The sequence below is a fragment of the Panthera onca genome, chromosome B4, assembly GCF_046562875.1.
Source record: "Panthera onca isolate mPanOnc1 chromosome B4, mPanOnc1 haplotype 2, whole genome shotgun sequence".
NCBI classification, from domain to species: Eukaryota; Metazoa; Chordata; class Mammalia; order Carnivora; family Felidae; genus Panthera; species Panthera onca.
Window position 1 is genome coordinate 16,456,234 of NC_138345.1, and position 22,849 is coordinate 16,479,082.

The following is a 22,849-nucleotide window of genomic DNA, read 5'->3' on the forward strand; positions in this document are numbered from 1 at the left end:
AATACCAAATGGTTACTTTGTTTTAAAGAATATCTCCAACAACCTAATTACTATAGGCATTTGCTATTGCAGAAAATGACTGAAGGTATTTGCTTTATAAATTCAGGTTCATATATAGTATGCATATTTTTCTTTTTCTTTTTTAAAAAAATTTTTAATGTTTATTCATGTTTGAATGACAGAGAGACACAGAGCACAAGCAGGGGTGGGGCAGAGAGAGAGGGAGGGGGACACAGAATCTGAAGCAGGCTCTAGGCTCTGAGCTGTCAGCACAGAGCCCGGTGTGGGGCTCAAACCCATGAACTGCGAGATCATGACCTGAGCCAAAGTTGGACGCTCAACTGACTGAGCCACCCGGGCACCCCTTTCTTTTTTCTTTTTTTTTTTGTAAAAAGTTAATTTAAGGGATGCCTGGGTGGCTCATTCGGTGTCCAACTTTGGCTAGTGTCATGATCACACAGTTCATGGGTTCGAGCCCCATGCTGGGCCCTGTGCTGACAGCTCAGAGCCTGGAGCCTGCTTTGGATTCTGTGTCTCCCTCTTTCTCTGCCCCTCCCTCCCCTGCTCATGCTCTGTCTCTCTGTCTCTTAAAAAGAAATAAACATTAAAAAAATTTTTTTAAGTGAAAAAAAACTAGAAAAGTTTATTAAAGTAATCTCTACCCCCAATTTGGGGTGCAAACTCAGGACCCCAAGATCAAGAGTCAGTCACATGCTCTTCTGGCTGAGGCAGCCAAGTGCCCCAATATTTTTCTCCTATTTCTATGAAAAACGTAACTTTGAATATACCACAAAATTTCTGCATGAATCCCTCCTTAGAAAGCAACCCAAATGGGCTGCCTCATTACTAAGTAGGTTTTGTTTAAGAATTTTCTTATTACGTAAGTATGGATTGAACTATATGTCAACTTCCATCTTTTAGGTAAACAGGAATGATGCACAACCAGCATATTTTATTGGCTTATTGATCAGCTTGGATAAAAAGTTTATGTAAGTACATCAAAATAAAGACAACTTTGCTTCAGAGGAGGATCTGATAAACATCTCACAGTTATTTTGAGACTTCGGCTTTGCTGAACGCATTTTTAAAAATCCTGCTGAGTAGGTGATGGGCTGAAGAGGGCATATTTTGGGTGAGCACCGGGTGTTGTATGGAAACCAATTTGACAATAAATTTCGTATATTAAAAAAAATAAAAAATAAAGATGTATATATATCTATAAAAAAATCCTGCTGAGCTCTCAATCTAAAAAGCATCTTAAAAAGAAAGCAAAAGAATTTCTTAAAATCCAGTTAAATATTTTGAGCATCATAATTCTCAAGTAAACAATTCAAAGTCTGATTTAATCTTGCAAAACTCCACCTATTTTTGTTTTAGGATGTCATCCCATGTTAGTAAGTCACCTGCTAAGGAGATACATGCTGCGTATATGAATACCGACTTTACCGTTAAAATTATGATTCCCACTTGGACCATCCGTGGTGCACAGAATTAAACCGCCCTTCTATGTCGCCCCACTCACTGCTTTAACAGCCCTACTTTGAAATACCCTTTCAACTGCATGAAATGCTTTCGTTTCAAAGGAATGACTGTACTGTTTTCCATTAGATACAGGGGCCAGGAAAAGCTCCGAGAGGGAGGAAATTAGCACATTTTTGGGGTTTCTTTCCTTGTTCATGAATACACATGTTCTCCTAAGTTTGAAGAACAGATATGTCTTCCTGGCTCGTGTGCAGACGTGTTAGCCACATATGTTCCGCTTGACCCTTATTGCCATTTTTGAGTAAATAGAGACCCAAACTCACACTCCTTAATTTTAAAGATCAGAAATGTTTGATGCTTCTTTGGACAAGCCCCTGTTTTTGTTTTATTTATTTATTTTTTTACATTTATTTATATTTTGAGAGACATAGATAGCGCACAAGTGGGAGAGGGGCAGAGAGAAAAGGAGACACAGAATCAGAAGCAGGCTCCAGGCTCCAAGCTGTCAGCACAGAGCCCAATGCAGGGCTCGAACTCACAAACTGTGAGATCATGACCTGAGCCGAAGTCGGACGCTTAACCGACTGAGCCACCCAGGTGCCCCTGGACAAGCATCCGTTTTAATCATCTCTAAAATGAGAGGGTCGGATTCGATGATCTCTTGCTCTCTTCCCAGCTAACAGTCTCTGAATTTCTGTAATTTATATAAAATAAGCATTGGCCTGCATACCCTGGGAGAAACCTAGAATAAACACAAAAATCACAGAATGGGCCTTACCGAGAAAGTCTCAATGCTCTGTCTCTCTCTATGGGTGGTTTTCTTTTGTGGGAATCCTGTCTAATCAGCACTGCGAGAGATGTTTGCTTCTGGCTGCTTCCAGAGCAACTGGGATCTCCATTTCCTCTCTCGCTTCAAGACTAAAGGTAGCTTCTTCCAGCGAGGGAAAAGAAGACAGACTGTCCAAAGCCCTGGGTTGCCTCAGAGGAGCACAATGGCCCGGGAATCACCGGCTCCTCAGAGTTTTTCTGCTAGTCTTTCTAGAATCCTCTCTTCTGTTTGCTTCCAATCCTGTGCTCTGTGCATCTTCACTGACTCAGGTGTTCCCTCACGCTAGGCTGTAACCAGTTATCCCGATGTTTGGATTATTATTGCTAAGGGCCTGAATTTTCTCTTTCAGTTGGATGGACGGAAGCAAAGTGGATTATGTGTCTTGGGCCACAGGTGAACCGAATTTTGCAAACGACGATGAAAATTGTGTGACCATGTATTCAAATTCAGGTAGAGAACATAAACACCGTCTTGAATCTGCCCCATGGTGCGATGTGTCTCTTGCTACATCCCTAGCCTAAAAGTAGCAAGTTGTGCCCTTACGTCAGGCAAGAAAAGCAGAAGAAATACTTTAAGTCTCAGCGGCGTAACTGTTAGTTGGCTTAGTTGGCGAGGAGAATGTTGGCTTAGTTGGCGAGGAGAATGTGTGCTTCCCATGTGCTCTAATAAAGGACACTATCTTGTCACTTATTTTAGGAAACGTTTTTTTTTTTTTTTATGTTTTGATTTGAGCAGAATATCCAGAGGGTTTATCTGTCTCCATTATCTCTCTCCACATCTTTGTCTGTAAAATGAGAATAGTGACCAGAACTTGTGTGTTGTTGAGAGAATTAAAGATATGATATTTCTAAACCACTAAACAAATGCTTGGTATCTATAAGTTTAGATACAATTAGATTATTATCTTTAATAATATCTGTTTATTATTTAATTAACAGCTGTTATGGCTGTTAATATAAATTATTATTTATTTAATTAACAGCTGTTAATGGCTGTTTAGATAATATATCTGCAACATCAAGTTTATTCTGGGCTCGTAGGAAGCTCTCCATAAAGTTGAACTATTATCGGGACGCCTGAGTGGCTCAGTCATTTAAGTGTGTGACTCTTGATTTTGGCACAGGTCATGATCCCAGGGTTGTGGGATCAAGCCCCACATCAGGCTCCATGCTGAGCGGGTAGCCTGCTTAAGATTCTTTGTCTCTCTTTCTCCCTCTGCCCCTCTCTCCTGCTTGTGCTCTCTCTCTCTAAAATAAAACAACAAAATAAAATAAAGCCGAACTATTGTTAGTTTAAGTGAAAGAACAAAAGGGTATGGCATAGATCTTTCTAGTTACTTGTGTAAAAATGGTGTTGTAATCTAAGCCATTTCTGAGAATCCTTACAAAACATAAGGCATTTTATTTAAAAAAGAGTGTTTTTAAATGCAAATATGTAAATCTAATTTAGCTATTTTGTCCTCTGCCAGGGTTTTGGAATGACATTAATTGTGGTTATCCAAATGCCTTCATTTGCCAGCGGCACAACAGCAGCATCAATGCCACGGTCATTCCTACCGTGCCTGCAGTCCCGGGAGGTTGTAAGGAAGGCTGGAATTTTTACAATAACAAGGTACTAAAACAATTAGCGGTAGTCTTGGCATCGATCGATGTGGAGAGTGTCAGTGCAAACTTTTCAGCTGAAAGTTAACTTTCGCTTACCTAGTCCCTTGAGAAAATTTTAGGCAAGAATAGATGAAGGTTCCTGTGTCAAATTCCCTGTGGAAATTGAGAGTATGCTTGAAGGATCCAGATAGATGTGCCCTTTGTTACAAGGAAGAAAAAACACTTTGCAAAGGAAGTCCATGGGTGACGAAACTAACTTAACCTTCTGGATCTCTGTTGGGTGATGAGAAAATTTATATTTAGCGTCGATCTGCATGAATAATTTAAATTTCTTTAGGGCAAACACTATTATCTTGACTTAGTCCCTATTTTTGTCTTCCCTCCAAGTGTTTCAAAATCTTTGGATTTGTTGAAGAAGAAAGAAAAAATTGGCAAGAGGCACGAAAAGCTTGCATAGGATTTGGGGGAAATCTGGTATCGATCCGCAATGACAAAGAACAAGGTATGCAGACCATTGTACAATCAGTGATGCGCTTCAATATGTAACCTTTTCCCGCTGATGATAGTAAATGATATTTTGGTTTTTGACGAGGCAGGGGAGAAAACCCAAACACATATGGAGAACTATTTTTCAGTTGTAGGGAGCCTGCTGGGCATTTAACATAGAAAGTCCCTTTTGGGGCACCTGGGTGGCTCAGTCGGTTGAGCCTCTGACTCTTGATTTTAGCTCAGGTCGTGATCCCAGGGTTGTGGGGTTGAGACCCGGATCAGGCTGCACACTAACCATGGAGCCTGCTTAAGATTCCCTTTCTTTCTTTCTTCCTCTGCCCCTCTCCCCTGCTCTCATGCATGCTCTCTCTCTCTCTCTCTCAAATTAAAAACAAAAAAAGTCCCTTTTCATTGTTAATGACAACTCTGTGAAGTAGGTTATCATCAGCCCGTTTGTGATTGGTGTTCAGGCAGTCTGCTGGTAAGCAGGAGGGTTGGGAATCAAACTGGCTATTCCCACTTAGACGCTATTCTTTTTCCACCAAGCCAGTTTGTTCCCCAAAGAGCCAAAGTAGAGAGTAGTTCTAGGAGTGAAATGGAAAATTGTTAAAATTAACTCCTAGAGAGTTCACTCCTAGAACTAGTCTCTACTTTCACTCTTAGAACTACCCCTAGAGCAGTAAATGGAAATTATAATGTTTTTTTATTGATGTTTATTTACTTATTTATTTATTTAAAAAAAATTTTTTAAGATTTATTCATTTTTCAGAGACAGAGAGAGAGGGAGACAGAATCCAAAACAGGCTCCAGGCTCCGAGCTGTCAGCACAGAGCCCGATGTGGGGCCTGAACCCACAGACAGTGAGATCATGACCTGAGCTGAAGTAGGACGCCTAACCGACTGAGCCACCCAGGCGCCCCAACGTTTATTTATTTTTGAGACAGAGAGAGACAGAGTGCGGGCAGGGGAGGGGCAGAGAGAGGGAGACACAGAGTCTGAAGCAGGCTCCAGGCCTGTCTGAATTCAGATTCTGTCTCCCTCTCTCTCTGCTCCTCCCCTGCTCACGCTCTGTCTCTCTGTCTCTGAAAAATGAATAAACCTTAAAAAAATTTTTTAAATAAATAAATAAGTAAATAAACATCAATAGAAAACATTTTAAAATGCACTAAAACTAATTTTTAGATATGAACTTTGAACTAATTGAGAAAAAATTTTTAATAAAACATAAGGATGAACAACTGCTTTGAAGAACAATGAAGGGACAAACGCATCATGTCCATAGAGTGGATTGTTAAAACTTACTATACTGTTGACAAGAGAAAGACAGTTGACTACTTTCGCATGGTCTCTTCATGGCCACCTTACCTGAAATAGATGCTAAGTTAAATAAGTGAGCCACCACTTTAAGGAGGATGCTGGCCACTGACAGGCCAGCCAGATGAAGAAACCAAATGGCTGGAGAATTTGGAAGCCACCGCAGGCAGCAAGTGAGCCATGTTTGAAAGACCTTCATCTTTCACAGCCTGAAAAAGACAGGATATGGACGCGTGTGCTTCTGGAAGGAAGATTTAACACCAATGAATGGCAACTATAAAGAAATAGGCCTAGGCTCAAAATTGGGAGGCCATTCTAAGAATTAGAACGGAGTAGGGGCGTCTGGGTGGCTTCGTCGGTTGAGTGTCAGACTTTGGCCTGGGTCATGATCTCAAGGTTCGCGGGTTTGAGCCCCACATTGGGCACACTGCTTCGGATCCTCTGTCCCTCCCCTGCTCGCTCTGTCTCTCAAAAATAAATGAACATTTAAAAAAAAAAGGAACTAATTAAATGGGCTGCTTTGTGAATTCTCTAAAGGACTGTGAAAATGCTTACATTGGAAAGTTCTTATTTGGATCCTATAGACTCTAGCATATAGTGTACATATTGACTCGTACATGGCATGAAAGATGTTTAATAAATGTTTGTATGAATGAATTTCTGTGGGTTGTTAAGGGGGAGATGAGGCACTAGATAATTTCTAAGTTCCCTCTTGGTTCTGAAATCCTTTGACTTCCAAAATCATGGTACATCTCAGAAAATATAAGAAAGAAGAAAGACACAGGAACCCAAATGGCACTCTCTCAAATGTTTACCTTATTCCATAAAGGCTGCCGTGTGCTCTCTTGGAACATATTATCATATTATACGATAAATCAACCAGGGTTTCGCTGAGAACCTTTGTCAAGTGCAGCAACTTTCCAGACACGGAAAGAAAAGGGTCAAACCATAGCACACAATAAAAACATTTTAAGAATATAATATTCATATTTCTCTGACTGGCCTACCACATTTTGGGCTTAGCTACCCGGCGGAGAAACACAATAATTGACTTCTTCTCTTAACCACAAAGTGCTGATTCCTGGCATAACAGAATTAGAACCTGGGTAATAGAGACGTGCAGAAGGAAACAATTTTCAGATAAAATAACATTATTCCTGGCAAAGCAAGCACACGTTGTTGAATTCTTATTTGTGGTTGTTGGCAGAAAAAGAAGTCAGGGCTAAAACACTGGCAGGTAGTTAGTTCTTTTCCACATTATTTCAAGTTGGGGTTGGGAAAGGTTATGATCTTGTTTAGGAAATAAAACCAAAGTAAATACCTTGCCATGCTCTCTTCTCTCTCTGAAAAATGTTGGAAGAAAAAAAAAATTTTTTTTTTTTTTTTTTTACCTTTAGTTGAGAAATAAGCAAAAATCTCTGAGCTGAGTACTCACTGCCTCTGCTACTCGGCAGAATAACCATGGAGTAGTAGCCCTTCCATGGAATTACTTGTTCACGAATAAACAGATCATTGTGTCTCTTTGGGCTTCTCTCTATTTTGCATTTTTTAGTAAAACCCCAGTGCACAGTGAGTCAGTATCCTCTTTGCATTCAGGAGTCGTGTTCGAGCGTAAGGGTGTGGAAATTGTTCTGGAGAGTTGGTGTTCATCCACCTGGGCAACCACGACTCCTGGCTGGGGAGGTTGCTAGCTGTGGAAGGTGGCCACGCGGTGTGGGAGGCGTGAGGAAGGGCAAGTGGACAGGGGTTGGGGCACCTGTGCCTTTCAGCCTTTTCCAGCTTCTGAATATTTGCCCCCATCCTCTCTCACTGCCACAGAATTGGCAAAGAAGCAAAAGGCCACATTTGTTCTTCGTTCTCTGAATTTTTCTAGATCTTCTATCCTAATGACATGAGTGCTTAGCATCCAGTTACCCCCCTGGGTCCAAGCACACTTAGCGGATGGCCCCTGACCCCTAGCAGTTGCTGCCCAGAAGCAGTTTCAATTGGGTAGCTCTTTGGGCTCGGAAACCCAAAGTAGCGAGAATTTGACAGCCTAACGCTTCTCGTTTTGACAAGTAGTTTTCATTTTCAGAAATTTTCTGGATTAAGAGCTCTCTTTGCCCCCTAGTTATTATAATTAGATCATCTTATTTAAAAAAATCACGACACCCGATAACTCATAAGATGACTGTGTATGAATTAGAAACAATACCTCTTCCTGCAGAAAGCAGGCAGTCACCCCCAGATCGAGGTGTATGAAACGGAGAGCCGTGCATAGGATGGGCTTGAGCCACCCTTTCCTCACTGCCATTGGGCGGGGCACAGCCCGGACAGCTATCTGCCCTGGCCCGGAGAAGAACCTAGACCCGTATGACGCAAAACTTGCCAAAGTACAAAACTGGAATGATAAAGTGATTTTAAGGTTAGACTGTGTTTGTTTTCATGGTAAGTACTTTTAAATAATAAAGATGTTAATCATGGATTCAGTATTTTAAAATTCTGTATTTTGAATACTTTCCATATGTTGAGTATTTCCCCCCCAGGTTTTAAAGTATCTTGTGCAACTTTTCTTTCAGCATTTCTCACCTATCACATGAAGGACTCCAAGTTTAATGCCTGGACTGGGCTGAATGATGTGAATTCAGAGCACACGTTCCTGTGGACGGATGGTCGAGGAGTTCATTATACAAACTGGGGGAAAGGTTACCCTGGTGGGAGAAGGAGCAGTCTGTCCTACGAAGATGTAAATATCCGTTTCAGGTCACCTCTCTGTATACTGTCAGCCTGCTTCATCATATTAGTGATGAGTCTTCTTTGACAGTCTACCAGAGTTCTCCCTGATCTGGTTCATTCTTGCAGTTTTTAAGTGTTTCAGACTGAGCCAGCCTTGAGAGAAGGAGTATAAATTCAATTCAGAACTCTTCAGCTCGTGGGGCAGCTGGTGGGGATCCCAAGGGATGGCCAAGCCGGCTCCACTCTGGGTCTCTGTTGTAGTCATGATGTGCACTTGAGCCCAGAGTTATCAACTTTATTTGTACCAGCTGCTTGTAAATTCTTTTTTAAAATTTTTTTTTAACGTTTATTTATTTTTGAGACAGAGAGAGATAGAGCATGAACGGGGGAGGGTCAGAGAGAGAGGGAGACACAGAATCCGAAACAGGCTCCAGGCTCTGAGCTGTCAGCACAGAGCCCGACGCGGGGCTTGAACCCACGAACTGTGAGATCGTGACCTGAGCTGAAGTCGGACGCTTAGCCGACTGAGCCACCCAGGCGCCCCTTGTAAATTCTTGATGCTTGTAGTGTTGAGGGTTTATGCCCAGGACCTACTGCTGCTAAAGATCCCATCCTCATCATTATCATGACTGAGCTGCCATTTGTAGAGTGCTTGCTATGTGCCAAACAGTGCCCTGGGTGCTCTTGTACGTTAATCTAAGAGACAGATGATTGTTTCTTTATTTTAGTGCTTTTAATCTTGTATCACTGAATAGTCAACTGGTCAGTATTAAACAGCACACTAGGCATTGAGAAAAACATGAACAAAAGACTTTTTTCTTACCTTAAAGAAGCTTACACTTATGTTAGACCTCAAGTCTTTTTTTTTTAACTTTTTTTAACATTTCATTTTTGAGGGACAGAGACAGATCGCGAGTGGGGGAGGGGCAGAAAGCACGGGAGACACAGAATCTGAAGCAGGCTCCAGGCTCTGAGCTGTCAGCACAGAGCCCGACGTGGGGCTCCAACCCACGAACCGTGAGATCATGACCTGAGCCGAAGTCAGATGTTTAACCGACTGAGCCACCCAGGTGCCCCTTAGACCACAAGTCTTATATGGGAAAGAAGATAGTAAGGAATGCAAGTGTATAATGTCAGGATCCCTTATAAAGCCCTGTGTAGTTAGCAGGAAAGAACTTACTATGGGACGGAGTGATCTAATCAGTAAACACATAGGGAGACTTTCATTTGATGCAGAGAAGGAGCATGAGAAAGAATCAGTGAGGGCTCTTTTTCTTAAGAGGTTTGAGACAATGATCCAGAAGTTAGGTGAGGGTTGGGGAAGGCCATGCTAAGTGAGTGAAGCAAGTTAACTCTTCAAGAAAAAGGCACCACGTGGGTTTGGGCAGGAATAAATAGGTCTGGTAGAGCAGGGCTTTTATACAGAAAAAAAGTAGGAGAAAACTTTGAAATGTTGAAAGCAGAATTTAGAGAAATTTAAATGCCCCAGTAATGAGTTTGGCTTTGTCAGACAGGCAGCAAGAAAAGGTTAGAGGAGAAACATGATCTGATCGAAATGGTGTGTTTGTGATTATTAATTTGGTAGCTCTGTGTAGGGTACCTAGTGATTTTCTGTGCAGAAATTCCTTGAATCTTCATTTACATACATGAGGGCTAAAAACTTACTGAAGAAGATGAAGCAGAATAGAGTGATAGGGGATTTGCTGGGAACAATTTCTGGATGAGAGGTGAATTTTGTGTAAAGCACACACACACACAAAAATCATTACGGCCCAAGTTTCTTTTTTTGTCTTGGGAACCTAAAGACAAGCAGAAACAACAAAAACAAAATTTGTAATCTCACCACCCAGGAAAAAACACTGTTCATCTTTCGTCGAATTTGTTTCTAGACGTTTTCTGAGCGCAAAATATAAAGTCGATTGCACGAAAATGGAATCAAAACACACAGACTGTGTTGTTACAATTTCAGGAACTTGAGAGGATTAAATACAGTGTGATCGAGAGGGTGGGAGAGAACTCTTCGTGTGCATTTTGTGGCAGAAACATGCTTGTTGTGTCCAGGCTTTCTGGAGCAGAGCACAGGCTGTAAGCCAGGGTAACAAAGATAAGAAGAGCTAAGGAGGAAGATGGGGATGATAATGATGGCCCATCTATGTGTCGGACAGGGAGTTCCTGGGAGTTGAAGCTCATTATTCGAACTGACAGATTCAAGAAGCCCAACATGTGATAAGTCAAAATCTTCATCTGACATGGGATGAAAACTTTGGCAGGTGCAGATTTCATGACTTTATGACTTGCTTTGGCTCATAGACCATCCTATGGGAAGCTAGATAGTGCAAACATATCCACAACACAGAATAGAGAACTCTTTCCAGCCTGGCGTACTTCCCTGTAAGATCGCAAATAAGATGTGAAACTTTCTAGCTCTACCCCAGCAATTTGTTCTGAATCCATAATGATGCTTTTATAAATTAAATTAGCAAATGAAAAATATAGATTATACTTATTTCCCTTTAACAGCAGGACACCTATTCTGGGGGTTGAATCGGGGGAATTTATGTGGAGAAGATATTGTATTCTCCTAACATTTGGTTGCTAAATTCTGATAGAGATTAATAGAATTTCTGATAGCAAAATTTCTCAGACCTGTCTCTAAACTTACCCTAATCTACTGGGTTGTTAATTAAAAATAGCAAGAGTTCACTGTGAGAGATCCAGGTAGAAAGTGCAAGCAGGTGCATGGAAAGTAAGGAGCAATTGAACATACTGTAAATGAAATAGGGTGATGAAGGGGTGCCTGGGTGGCTCAGTTGGTTAAGCATCTGACTTCAGCTCAGGTCATGATCTCACGGCTTGTGGGTTCGAGCCCCGCATCGGGCTCTGTGCTGATGGCTCAGAGCCTGGAGCTGCTTTGGATTCTGTGTCTCCCCTGTCTCTGTCCTTCCCCCAACCCCCCTCCCAAAATAAATAATGAAACATCAAAAAATATATTAAAAAATAGGATGATTAAATTTGGAGGTTAGGAATAATGGATTTTTTTGGCTCATTAATGAATTGATTTAACAATTACTGCTTCACACTCCTTTTTTTCCCCCTTTCTCCATAAATGTACAGGCTGACTGTGTTGTTATTATTGGTGGGAAATCAAGGGATGCAGGAAAATGGATGGATGACACGTGTGACAGTAGGCGGGGCTACATATGCCAAACACTTCCTGGTAAGTTCTACCAAACCTCGCCTGCCCATGAGAGCTGGGGTTATTTAATATTTCTTATAAAATATTAAACCTTGAAAATATTAACATTAAAATTGAGAAACTTCTTCTCAATTTTACTGTGAACACTAGACTGCTCTAAAAACATAAAATTTTATTTAAAGAATAAATAAATTTATAATAAATAAATAAATAAATTTATTTAAAATTTATTTAAAGAATGGCACCTTGACAGGTTTGTTTCTCACCTCAATCCATGGATGCCCGTGACAGATGAAAAGGGTGGCGTTTTCTATAAACTATTCATGAGTGTGCCCCTTCATCCATCTGAAAAATTTTATGCAGATTACACTTGGAGTTGGAACTTTCTCAAACTTCGTTAGAACTTTAGGGTATTTGCCTCCCTGTACCTTTTTAAAAATGTCATGGTAAGCATACCTCAGTCGTGCTTGCATAATTTGAGAACCATTGACACAGAATATCATATATGCCTCCTTGGTTCTATATTCTCTGCCTTTAAAAATGTAGATCTCGGGGTGCCTGGGTGGCTCAGTCGGTTAAGCATACGACTTCGGCTCAGGTCATGATCTTGCGGTCTGTGAGTTCAAGCCCCGCGTCGGGCTCTGTGCTGACAGCTCAGAGCCTGGAGCCTGTTTCAGATTCTGTGTCTCCCTCTCTCTCTGCCCCTCCCCCGTTCATGCTCTGTCTCTCTCTATCTCAAAAATAAATAAACGTTAAAAAAAATTTTAAAAAAATGTATATCTCAAGGTGCCTGGGTGGCTTACTTGGTTAAGTGGCTGACTCTTGGCTCTCAGGTCATGATTTCATGGTTCATGAGATTGAGCCCCATGTCAGGCTCTGCACTGAAAGCACACAGTCTGCTTGGGATTCTCTCTCCCTTTTTCTCTCCGTCCCACCGCTGCTCATGCTTGCTTACTCTCACGTGCGCTCTCTCTCTCATTCTCAAAATAAATAAAAGAAACTTTAAAAGAAACATAGATCTCTCTCTTTTTAAAGCTGTAATTTTTAAGGAATCTCTACACCGAACGTGGGGCTCAAACTCACACCCCCAAGATCAAGAGTTAATTCATTACGAACTGAGCCACCCAGGAGCCCCTAAAAATGTAGATATCTGCTTTGCATGTCATTGTTTATCCTAGGAAGCCCTACTATCATTTAATGAAAATAAAACGGAAAATGTACATATGTACTGAGAATCAGGATGATGGTTGTATGCACTTTATGGCTGTTTCCAGTGAAACAAGAATACAATTATCTAGCTCCACAGAAAGAGGACCAACAATGCAAGGTGGTTGAGAGATGAGGGAGGGGATAGCGTGGGCTGCTATCCTCCTAAGAACAATTCTTAGAGTTTGAATTAGAAGGTGTTCGTTCTCCTACATCAAATGGATTTTTCCACACTTTCTGGGGGATCAGGGAACTCAGACCAGCTCATGGCAATGAGTGAAAATCACTTAAGATATTTTCAGATGACTGGCAAGTACCGCGGGAATCCTAAGCGTTCATTAATTCAGGAGCTTTTCTCTCTCCGCTGTGTCTTATGGCACCAGAATCTTGGGCCACGAGAAATGCCAAACATGCGATCTGTGTCTGTGTGTCGAGGAAAGGAGGGACTGTCCTTCCAGGAGTGAATGACGGTTTACAAGCTTTTTAACAATCTTTTTCTTCTTCTTACAAGCATAAGTGATAGACTATTTGCCCCCAATAAAAACTTATTAAAAAATAGATAATATTTATAATCCTACTCACATATAGAGTCATGTTTTTATGCATATGTATATTCATATATATGAGCCAAAACCCACTGTTTTAAAAAACACATAGCACCTGTTCTTTGTTGACATTTAGAAAATGCAGAAAGGCAAAAAGAAGGGAAAAAAATTCCCCACAGCCCAACCACCTAAAAATAACCTCTCAATATTTTAGTTTTCCCTTATAATTGTTTTATGACTGTTTTCATAAGCAAGTTGGACAGATGAGCTGTTTCCTAGCTGCATACAGTCTGCCACGAAACGGTTTTTTTCAGCTTGCCCTTGAGCCTCATTTGCCACTTTTAGTGGTCCTACAATTTTCTGGTGCTGTGAAGACAAACCCAGACCTCCCCAAGTTGGGAAACCGTAAGATTGTTCAGTCTCTACTGGCTGTACCATTGGAGGGTGCTGGCCTGGGTCGCTTGGTTTAAGGATATTCTTTTACCAACACAAGGTGGCAGCAACAGCAGAAGAAAGGGGAAACTGCCCTTGCTGATACAAAGTTGTCACCATACCAGGCGTAATCAAAAGAACGTTCGGCATTTGTATAGCGACGGGACAAGACAGATGGTGGATTAGGTTGGTATACAGCGGAACACATCTGAGATTTAGCCAAGACAAAATTGGCAGGCAAGGACATCTAGAACCCTAGGCCAGGGGTTGACAAATTTTTGCTTTCTGGAAAGAGACAGATTGTAAATATTTTAGGCTGTAAATATACATTCTCTGTTGCTAGCATTCCGCCATGATATTGGGCTATCATAAACAACATGTAAACAAATGAACATAACTGCGTTCCAATAAAACTTTATTTGTGGATACAAATCTGAATTTCATATAATGTCTACATGTCACAAAATATTATTCTTCGATTTTTTTTTTTTTTAATTTGTCAGCCATTTAAAAATCATTCTTAGCTCCTGGGCTACAGAAACAGACAACAGGCTGACATTTGCTAACCTCTAACTCTAGGGCATCTGTTAAGGGACACAGAAAGAAGCTCTTTGGGGGGGGGTCTATACAGTAAGTGGCACAAAGGATAGGTTGGCCTACAACAGCAATTAGAAATCCATGCTGGGAAGGGCCCCTGGGTGGCTCAGTCAGTTAAGCATCTGACTCTCGATTTTGGCTCAGGTCGTTATCTCATGGTTCATAGGGTTGAGCCCTCTGTCCGGCTCTGTGCCTACAGCTCAGAGCCTGCTTGGGATTCTCCATCTCCCTCTCTCTCTGCCTCTCTCCTGCTCTCTCCTTCTGTCTCAAAAATAAATAAACATTAAAAACAACAACAACATTTAGAAATCCATGCTGGAAGACTGAGGAAAAAGCTTCAGAAAGCCAGAGTGACTGTGGCTTAGAAGAACTCCAGCCACTGAGTCGGTTTGGTCAAGGCATGGGGGTGCCTGGGTGAAGGGCGTAGGCAATCATCAGTGGGGATGAAGCATGATGGTGTGATAGGGGTTAAATGAACCCGGGACTAGTATCTGGCTTCGTGCCAGAACTTAAATCAGTCTCTTGAAGGTGCCTTACTAACAGGTGGAGCCAAATAGACACAAATAGATGCAAATTCATGGATAGAGTGGGACAGATGGAGGAGGGGAAGGAAGACTGTTGGTGACCTTGAAATTTGACCAAGATGGTAAAGTAAAAATTAGTAATGACAGGACAATAGATACTCTTTAATTTATGGGATTAAACTGTGTCATTTCTTCTGCTCAGATTCTACATATCGTTGAATTTACGAGCCTTTTTTTTTTTAATTTAGAAACTTGATTACATATCTATATTAATGATCTGGATGCAGTTTGGAAATTATTTAAGTTAACCAGGCATACTGATTAAAAATCAGAGCTTTGGTTTTTGGTGTGAAATGGCTTAGGAAATATTTTTAACACCTGATGGTTTGGATTGATGCTATTCTGATTGTTTTTATAATGGAATGAGATATGGTAGTAGATACAGTATATCATTGACACTCTAAATGATGCTTATTGGTAATGCTAATGAAAGATAATCTTTTTCTTCCAGACTCTTCCTTGCCTAGTTCTCCAACAACAATTCCAACAGATGGCTTTATTAAATATGGTGAAAGTAACTATTCACTCATGAAATTAAAGTTACAGTGGCAAGAGGCGGAAAATTATTGCAAGCTCCACACTTCCCTTATTGCTAGCATTCTGGACCCCTATAGTAATGCATTTGCATTTATGCAAATACAAAAAGTTAACGAACCCGTGTGGATCGCCCTGAACAGTAACTTGGTAAGATGCTGGAAACATGCACGACTCGACACGATTTATAAATTGTGATGAAACAGGATTCTCTTTCTGTTCATTCTGCTGAGCACTCATTAAATGTAAGACACTGTGCTGGGCAATGTGAATGATACTAACATAAACTAGACCTCATCTTTTAAGGATCCAGTGCCTTCAGGGATCTAGCAAGCTAGTGATATATGTCAGAGATCAAATTAAATTTACATAACTTAGATTAACTTTCACACTGCTTTTGAATATTAAAATTAGATTCTGCAGCTCAACACTCTCAGGTATTAACTTATTTCTCTCTAGAGTGTCACAATTACAGCTCTACCATGGGAATCAAGAAAGCCAATCAGGGGCATGGTTCCTGGGTAATGAGGATACATTTTGTTTTTTTTTTTTTTTTGTGGCCAGTCATTCTAGAGTTGTGAGTCCTGAAGTTGTGAAGCTTCTGTCCCTGTGCGAAGAACGTCACTGCAGTCGTTTCTTTTATTCCATAATAGAAAAAGGCAGGTTGCCAGTGACAGAGAATTGGGGTGGGGGACACAGAACTAAGAGTGGTGATGGAGTTGCTAAAATATTCCTAAAATGAGTCTTCCCTGATGCCCTCTGATGCATCTGTCTTTTTTTTTTAATGTTTATTTTTGAGAGAGAGAGAGAGATACAGAGCACAAGTGGGGGAGGGGCAGAGAGAGAGGGAGACATAGAATCTGAAGCAGGCTCCAGGCTCTGAGCCATCAGCACAGAGCCCGATGCGGAGCTCGAACCCACGAACTATGAGATCATGACCTGAGCCGAAGTCAGACGCTCACCCGACTGAGCCACCCAGGTGCCCCTGTGATCCGTCTATCTTCATCCATTTAGCTAGTCAACCAGCAAACTTCCTAGTAGAAGAAATAGAAATGTCAACACGTTACTAGGAGACAAAACCAGAATGTTAAAGAGAGGTATCTAACAGTGCTGCAAGAGAGAAAAGGGATCAGTCGAGTCAGGGGAGAGGGCCAAGCAGTTTTCTCTGAGAAAGTGGACTTTTTTGATGTGGCCTGGGACGGTGGAACATAAGGAAGGGAGTACCAGGAAGAGAGAAATGGACGGAAAGAGATAAAACTGGAAAGTAGGTTGGCGTCAGATTTTATAGATTTCCTAATGCTGTGCTACAGAGATCAAAATACACACTTCATGCGAAGAGTATTTCCTAAGTAGGGAAGTGAATACTTAAAAGTAAGTAGTTCCATGCTGATTTCTGTGAGTAAACTTAGGCAAGACATTTTTATGTCTGTGTTGACTCTGTTTTTTAGTAATTAATTTGCTTGTTAGTTCACTCATTCCCTTCTTACGCACAGGGTCACAATTCTTTCATGAGTTTAACATAAGGTTTTATTATTTTTAGAAAGATTAAGTAGCTTTTCCACTATACCGACATTTATAACGAAAACGGTACTATTATATTCCTTACATCTATAGAATTAAGGACAACGTAAGCATTATTTGATTAAATGTGGTAGAATACTACAAAATTCCAACTTGAGGTAATACATGGTTTTGATTTTGTCATTAAATCTTTGGTAATTGGCTTGGGAAATTAAATAATGCAGTTAAAATGGGACCCATGGTTCGGTTTCAGAATTCATTTATTTCATTAATATTATATATATCATCTGTTGTTAGACATTACCTGTCAGATCTTTTAGACTGGTCAAAGGATATTATTGATAAGGACTGTTTTTGATGTGGTTAATTAATTTACATGTGATCATAAATTTTGTTCCACTAAATTCAGTAAGAAGGTAAGTGTGCAAGTTGAAAAGAACAATCTGCTTTTTAAAAAATACCCAGAAGTATTTGTTATAGTTGAAAGACCATCTTCCTGGAAAGCGTGGCACCTAGGCTCCTCTGTTATCTGTCGGATCTTGCCTAAGTCATTTGTCACGTGTGCTTTTTCAACAGCTGGACATTGAGGCGATTAGAAGAGATTAGTGTTTCTCTCCAAGTTCTACAAATTCAATGAAAATTACTTAGTTTTATTGTCATTTTAGTGTTGATGTAATAAATATTTTATTGGTCCTGAAGACAAAATTTGTATTTCACCCTGAAAACCTGCAAATAAAACGTTTCATAGAATAAGACATAAGTTTTTAAGTCAGTGTTTTTCAAATTAGCTTTCAAGGATGTATTTATGGGGAACTCCAAGAGTCCCTCTAAAAGAAAGGGCTCTCTCTACTGAATTGCAGTTGGTAGAAACGATTTATTACCAAATGTTGAAGATTGTCAAATCACAGTCTAAAATATACTTTTACTTCTCACTTGGTTCTTTCGGTCTTTTCTAAATGAAGCAAGACTGCACGTTAATTGTTGTTTTCGTCTTTGCAGACCAATAATGAGTACGCTTGGACTGATAAATGGAGGATAAGGTACACTAACTGGGCTGCTGATGAGCCCAGACTGAAATCAGCATGTGTTTACATGGATCTCGATGGCTCCTGGAAGACAGCATATTGCAATGAAAGTTTTTATTTTCTCTGCAAAAGATCGGATGGTAATTGAATACACAAAAACAATCAAGGGATTTGAAATTTCCTCAATAAGTGAATACACATGACTTTTGACATTATTAAACAGCAACGTCTCCTGGTTAACTTAATAAAATAATAAGGGGCACCTGGCTGGCTCAGTTGGCTAAGCATTGGCTCTTGGATGTGGCTCAGGTCATGATCCCAAGGCTTCATGGGTTCAAGCCCCGCACTGGGCTCTGCGCTGGCCGTGTGGAACCTGCTTGGGATTCTCTCTCCCTCTCTCTCTCTCTCTTTTTGCCCCTCCCTGACTCTCGCTGTGTCTGTCTCTCTCAAAGTAAAGAAATAAACCTTAAAAAAATAGCTTTAAAGAACAAGATAATAAAACATCTTCCTTCACATAACAGAAGACTAACTTGATAATAAGCAAATATACATAGATCCAAATAATGGGGACAGAAAATTTTCTTCATGGCTAGAGTTTATTTGCACTTTATAAACTTTTGAATTTTTATTTTTGAGATTATGTGATGTCAGATTTGTCAGGCAATTATGACTGGTTTTTATGTTGACAGCACATCTGTATCAATATAATTTTATCAGACTACATATCGATTAATGAGAGTCAGTGATAGGAAGGTGATAATTTTCCTAGAATACAGTGAAGGGGGACTCCCTTTGCAAATTATTTTTTGATAACTTTTTTTAGGAACTTAACACCTTCGTAAATATTTATAGGTCTGCATTCTTCATTATGATGGCAATTGATTTCTATTCTGCCAGAGTAGCGTCTACTGAAATACATTTAAAATGAAGAAAAGAAAAAGATACACTAAAAAGAACACCCAATAACAAAAATGGCGGATCCAAATGATTACCGTTAGAACTTTTTTAAAAAATGGTGATGGGTGATGAAATTTTCCTGAGCTGCTAATCTTTTATTCTACATAGTAGAGAAACCTCACGCTTCGCTTTGTTTTAAATGTCTTTTTATTAACAGAAATCCCTGCCACCGAACCTCCACAACTGCCTGGCAGGTGCCCAGAGTCTGAGCACACAGCATGGATTCCCTTCCATGGTCACTGCTACTATATCGAATCTTCATACACGAGAAACTGGGGCCAGGCTTCTCTGGAATGTCTCCGAATGGGTAGGTGCCACGTTTACTGTAAGAAAAATGTCATAATCACCTAGTCCGGATTACCATGGTACTTAAAAACACTGTACATTAAAATCCTGTGGAATGTAAACACACCGGCTTATTCTTCTTGTTAATTTCTATTGTGACAGGATGGTCCACATCATGCGTCCCCAATGTAATTTATAACATTACAGCCTCAAAATTTTAAAGAATTACAGTAGAAAAACAATCATTTGCTGAATAAGTCTTTCTCACTTTCTGCCCTAGTAGTCTTTTGTTCTGTAGTTTTTTTTTAATGTATATTTATTTATTTATTTTGAGAAAGAGAGGGGAGGGGCAGACAGCTTAGCATGGAGGCCAATGTGGGGCTTGATCCCACAACCACGAGATGGTGACCTGAGCTGAAATCAAGCATCAGACACTTAACTGACTGAGCTACCCAGGCATCCTGCTCTAATATTCTAAATTGTTAGGATTGTCATTCTGAGTTATCTAGAGTGTCGTTCATTGCCTTCTGACCTCCATGGTTTCTGTTGAGAAATCACTGTCGATTCTCGGGAGGATCTCTTGTACATGATGAGTCACTTCTCTCTTGCTGATTTTAAGAATCTCTATCTTTTGACAGTTTCTCGGGGATGTGGATTTCCTTGCGGTTATCTTACTTGGAGCTCGGATAGATGTGGAGCTTGCTAGATGCATACGTTAATGTTTTTCATCAAATTTCAGATGTTTGGGGGCCATTATTCCTTCAAGTATTCTTTTTGCCCATTTCTCTTTATTTTCCTTCTTGTACATCCATTATGTATATTTTGATCTAATTGGTGACGTCCCACAAATTTCTGAGGCTCTGTAAATTTTTCTTATTTTTCCTCCATTATTCAGATGCGATAATTTCAACTTACCTATTTTCATGTTTTTGTGGTTACTTCTTTTGCTTAATCAAATCTGCTGTTAAGCTACTCTAGTGAATTTTTCCTTTCAATCATTATAATTTTCAACTCCAGAATTTTAAGAAATAATTTGTATCTCTCTCTTGATATCCTCTACTTAGTGAGACGTATCTCATACTCTTTTTTCATACTTTAGCCATGTTTTCCTTTAGTTCTTTAACATAGATGATTTGGTCTCTGGTAAGTCGAAGGTGTGACTTTCTCAGGAACAGTTGGTATTTACTCCTTGTCTTGCGTATGGGCCATACTTTCTTCTTTTTTTTGTTTTTTTTTTTTTTGCATTTCCTGTGATGTTTTTTGTTGAAAATTAGACATTTTAAATAATATGATGTACAACTCTGGAATAAGATTCTTTCCATTCCACAGAGTGTGTTGTTTTTGCTGGGTTTTTTTTTCTTGTTCAGTGATTTTCCTTAACTATTTTTGTAAAGTTTATATTCTTTTTCATGTGTCATCATGGTAGTTACTGCTTAGTTAGTTCAGGGGGTCAGCTAATGACAGCTTCCACACTCATACAATAGTTGACAACTCTGCCTTAGTGGGGCGCCTGGGTGGCTTATTTGGTTGAGCATCCGACTCTTGATTTTGGCTTGAGTCATGATCCCAGGGTCATGGGATGGACTCCTGTGTCACTCAGCATGAAACCTGCTAAGGATTTTCTCTCCCTCCGCCCCTCTCCCCAACTCAGCACACTCTGTCTCTAAAACAAACAAAAACCCCCAACAACTCTGCCTTAGTGCTCACTTCCTTCTTGCAGATCCTCAAGGTTAGCCAGAGTGAGAGCTTAGAAATCTCTCAGATTTTTTGTAAATATGCACATGTACACGCCCCAGTGCATGTCTGTGGCCTTGTCGATTCTCAAGAATGGATCAAAGCTTTTTGGAGCTCACTATGGACATCTTATTCCCATTTTTCCTTTTAAGCTTTTGTTGTTGTTGTTGTTGCTGCTGTTTTGTTATTCTTTTTTATTCAACTGTTATCCCTGCCTCAGGCACCTGTGGTGTTAGATAATTGCATGAACACCTTCAGAGACAAGACCGTTTACATTTGGAAGAGCTCTGAATTGGGGCAAATAAAGCCAAAGCTTTGCAACTCAGACTTTCCAGGGAACTGTCAGAGAGATAAAATAATGGAAATTCTTTGAAGTGGGACTTCGCAAGAGCTCCACCGCCATTCTGATTATTCTAGTGGTTTCTAGGCTGTTAGTTTTCACTGTGATTTGGGAGCTGTCGTTTTTAAGGTAAACAGAGAGCTGAGGGTAATGCAGTGAAATTAGAGCAAGTTAAAACATCATGAAGCTCACTCTTAACACAAAAACTGAATTTTTTAAGATAAGTATTGCTGGATTGTTACATGCTGTTTATTAATCTTTAGGGTTCCAAAATTTGTCAGTGTTCTTACTGCTTTTGTAGAGGATTGCCGTGGATACTTACTGTCTCTCTCTCTCTCTCTCTCTCTCTCTCTCTCTCTCTCTCAAAAATTAAGTGTTTAAAAATAAATACATACATACATAAATACATAAATAATGAGATTTTAAAATTGCAATGAAGATGGAGAAAGTTTGTTTCCAATTTTAGAGGACTGAGTTTTCCTGTAAATAAAATGAATGACTTTCACTTACCAAAATATGTCATAAATATTTCGAAACGGTTATCATCCCTGAAATATATTAAACCATGGAATGTGTGACTGTGAAATAAAAACACTAATCAAGGGGATAATCCAGGACCCAGTCACATGGGATGCAGGCACACGGCTAAGTGTAGGTTTTTGAGATCCAGAAGGCCTGGATCATGCCATGACCCTACCCTCTCCTATCTTCGGGATCTTGACAAATTACTTACCTTCTGTACTTTTGGTTCCTTATCTATGAAGAGGGGGTAGTGCTCATTTGATACGGTTGTTGTAAAAGTTTAGGGAGATCATACTGGTAAAGCACAAAGCAAAATGTCTGGCATGGAGTACTTAAAATATATTAGTGGTTATTATTAGAAAGCTATAGTATTTTACCATAAACTCTAATGCTGACGCTGAATCAACCCTAATGTAGTGTAAGGTGTTGGTGCCATAGTAATCTAACCAGTCTGTCAGTTTCCTATCTCATTTTACTTTCTACAATCCCGTACCTAGAGGATCACTACTCCTCTAGGGCACTGCATCATTCTGCTGCCTGAAAAAAAACCCAAGTGTTCTTTATCACTACCCTAAATACCAATCTCTTGCCATCTGCAGTGAGGCCCAACCCAAGTCTTTTTTCACCTGTGGGTCAGATTAGTCCGGCCAAACGGAGCCATCTATTAGCACTCTAGGCTCCTCGCAGTAGATAAATCTATCCATCCATCCATCCTTTGTCTAACTCCTCTCACCACAAACCAAACATGGGAGAGTCCGTGTATCTGTGCGCCATGTTCCTGAGTAAGCACTATGCTTCCCTCCCTGTCTTTTCTCTTATTCCTTCTCTTCTTGGAATGATTTTCTATTCTTTCTACTTGAAATCCTATGCTTCTTACAGCTTGAATTCTATTTTTCCATGTTCCCCTTTGGTTGTTTCACCTAAAACAAGTCTTCGGT

At 40.2% G+C, this 22,849-nt stretch overlaps 1 protein-coding gene across 1 annotated transcript in view; it reads left to right on the top strand.

The window, feature by feature from the left end:
- The window catches only part of MRC1 (mannose receptor C-type 1), a 98,587-nt gene that overhangs the window by 70,004 nt on the left and 5,734 nt on the right, over positions 1 to 22,849 (top strand). Inside the window, exons 18-26 of the mRNA XM_060659235.3 lie at positions 922 to 989; positions 2,661 to 2,761; positions 3,780 to 3,922; positions 4,303 to 4,417; positions 8,277 to 8,443; positions 11,548 to 11,650; positions 15,445 to 15,677; positions 18,048 to 18,213; positions 19,188 to 19,337. Of these exons, the coding sequence (XP_060515218.2) occupies positions 922 to 989; positions 2,661 to 2,761; positions 3,780 to 3,922; positions 4,303 to 4,417; positions 8,277 to 8,443; positions 11,548 to 11,650; positions 15,445 to 15,677; positions 18,048 to 18,213; positions 19,188 to 19,337 (1,246 nt within the window). The remainder of the gene's footprint in view (positions 1 to 921; positions 990 to 2,660; positions 2,762 to 3,779; positions 3,923 to 4,302; positions 4,418 to 8,276; positions 8,444 to 11,547; positions 11,651 to 15,444; positions 15,678 to 18,047; positions 18,214 to 19,187; positions 19,338 to 22,849) is intronic.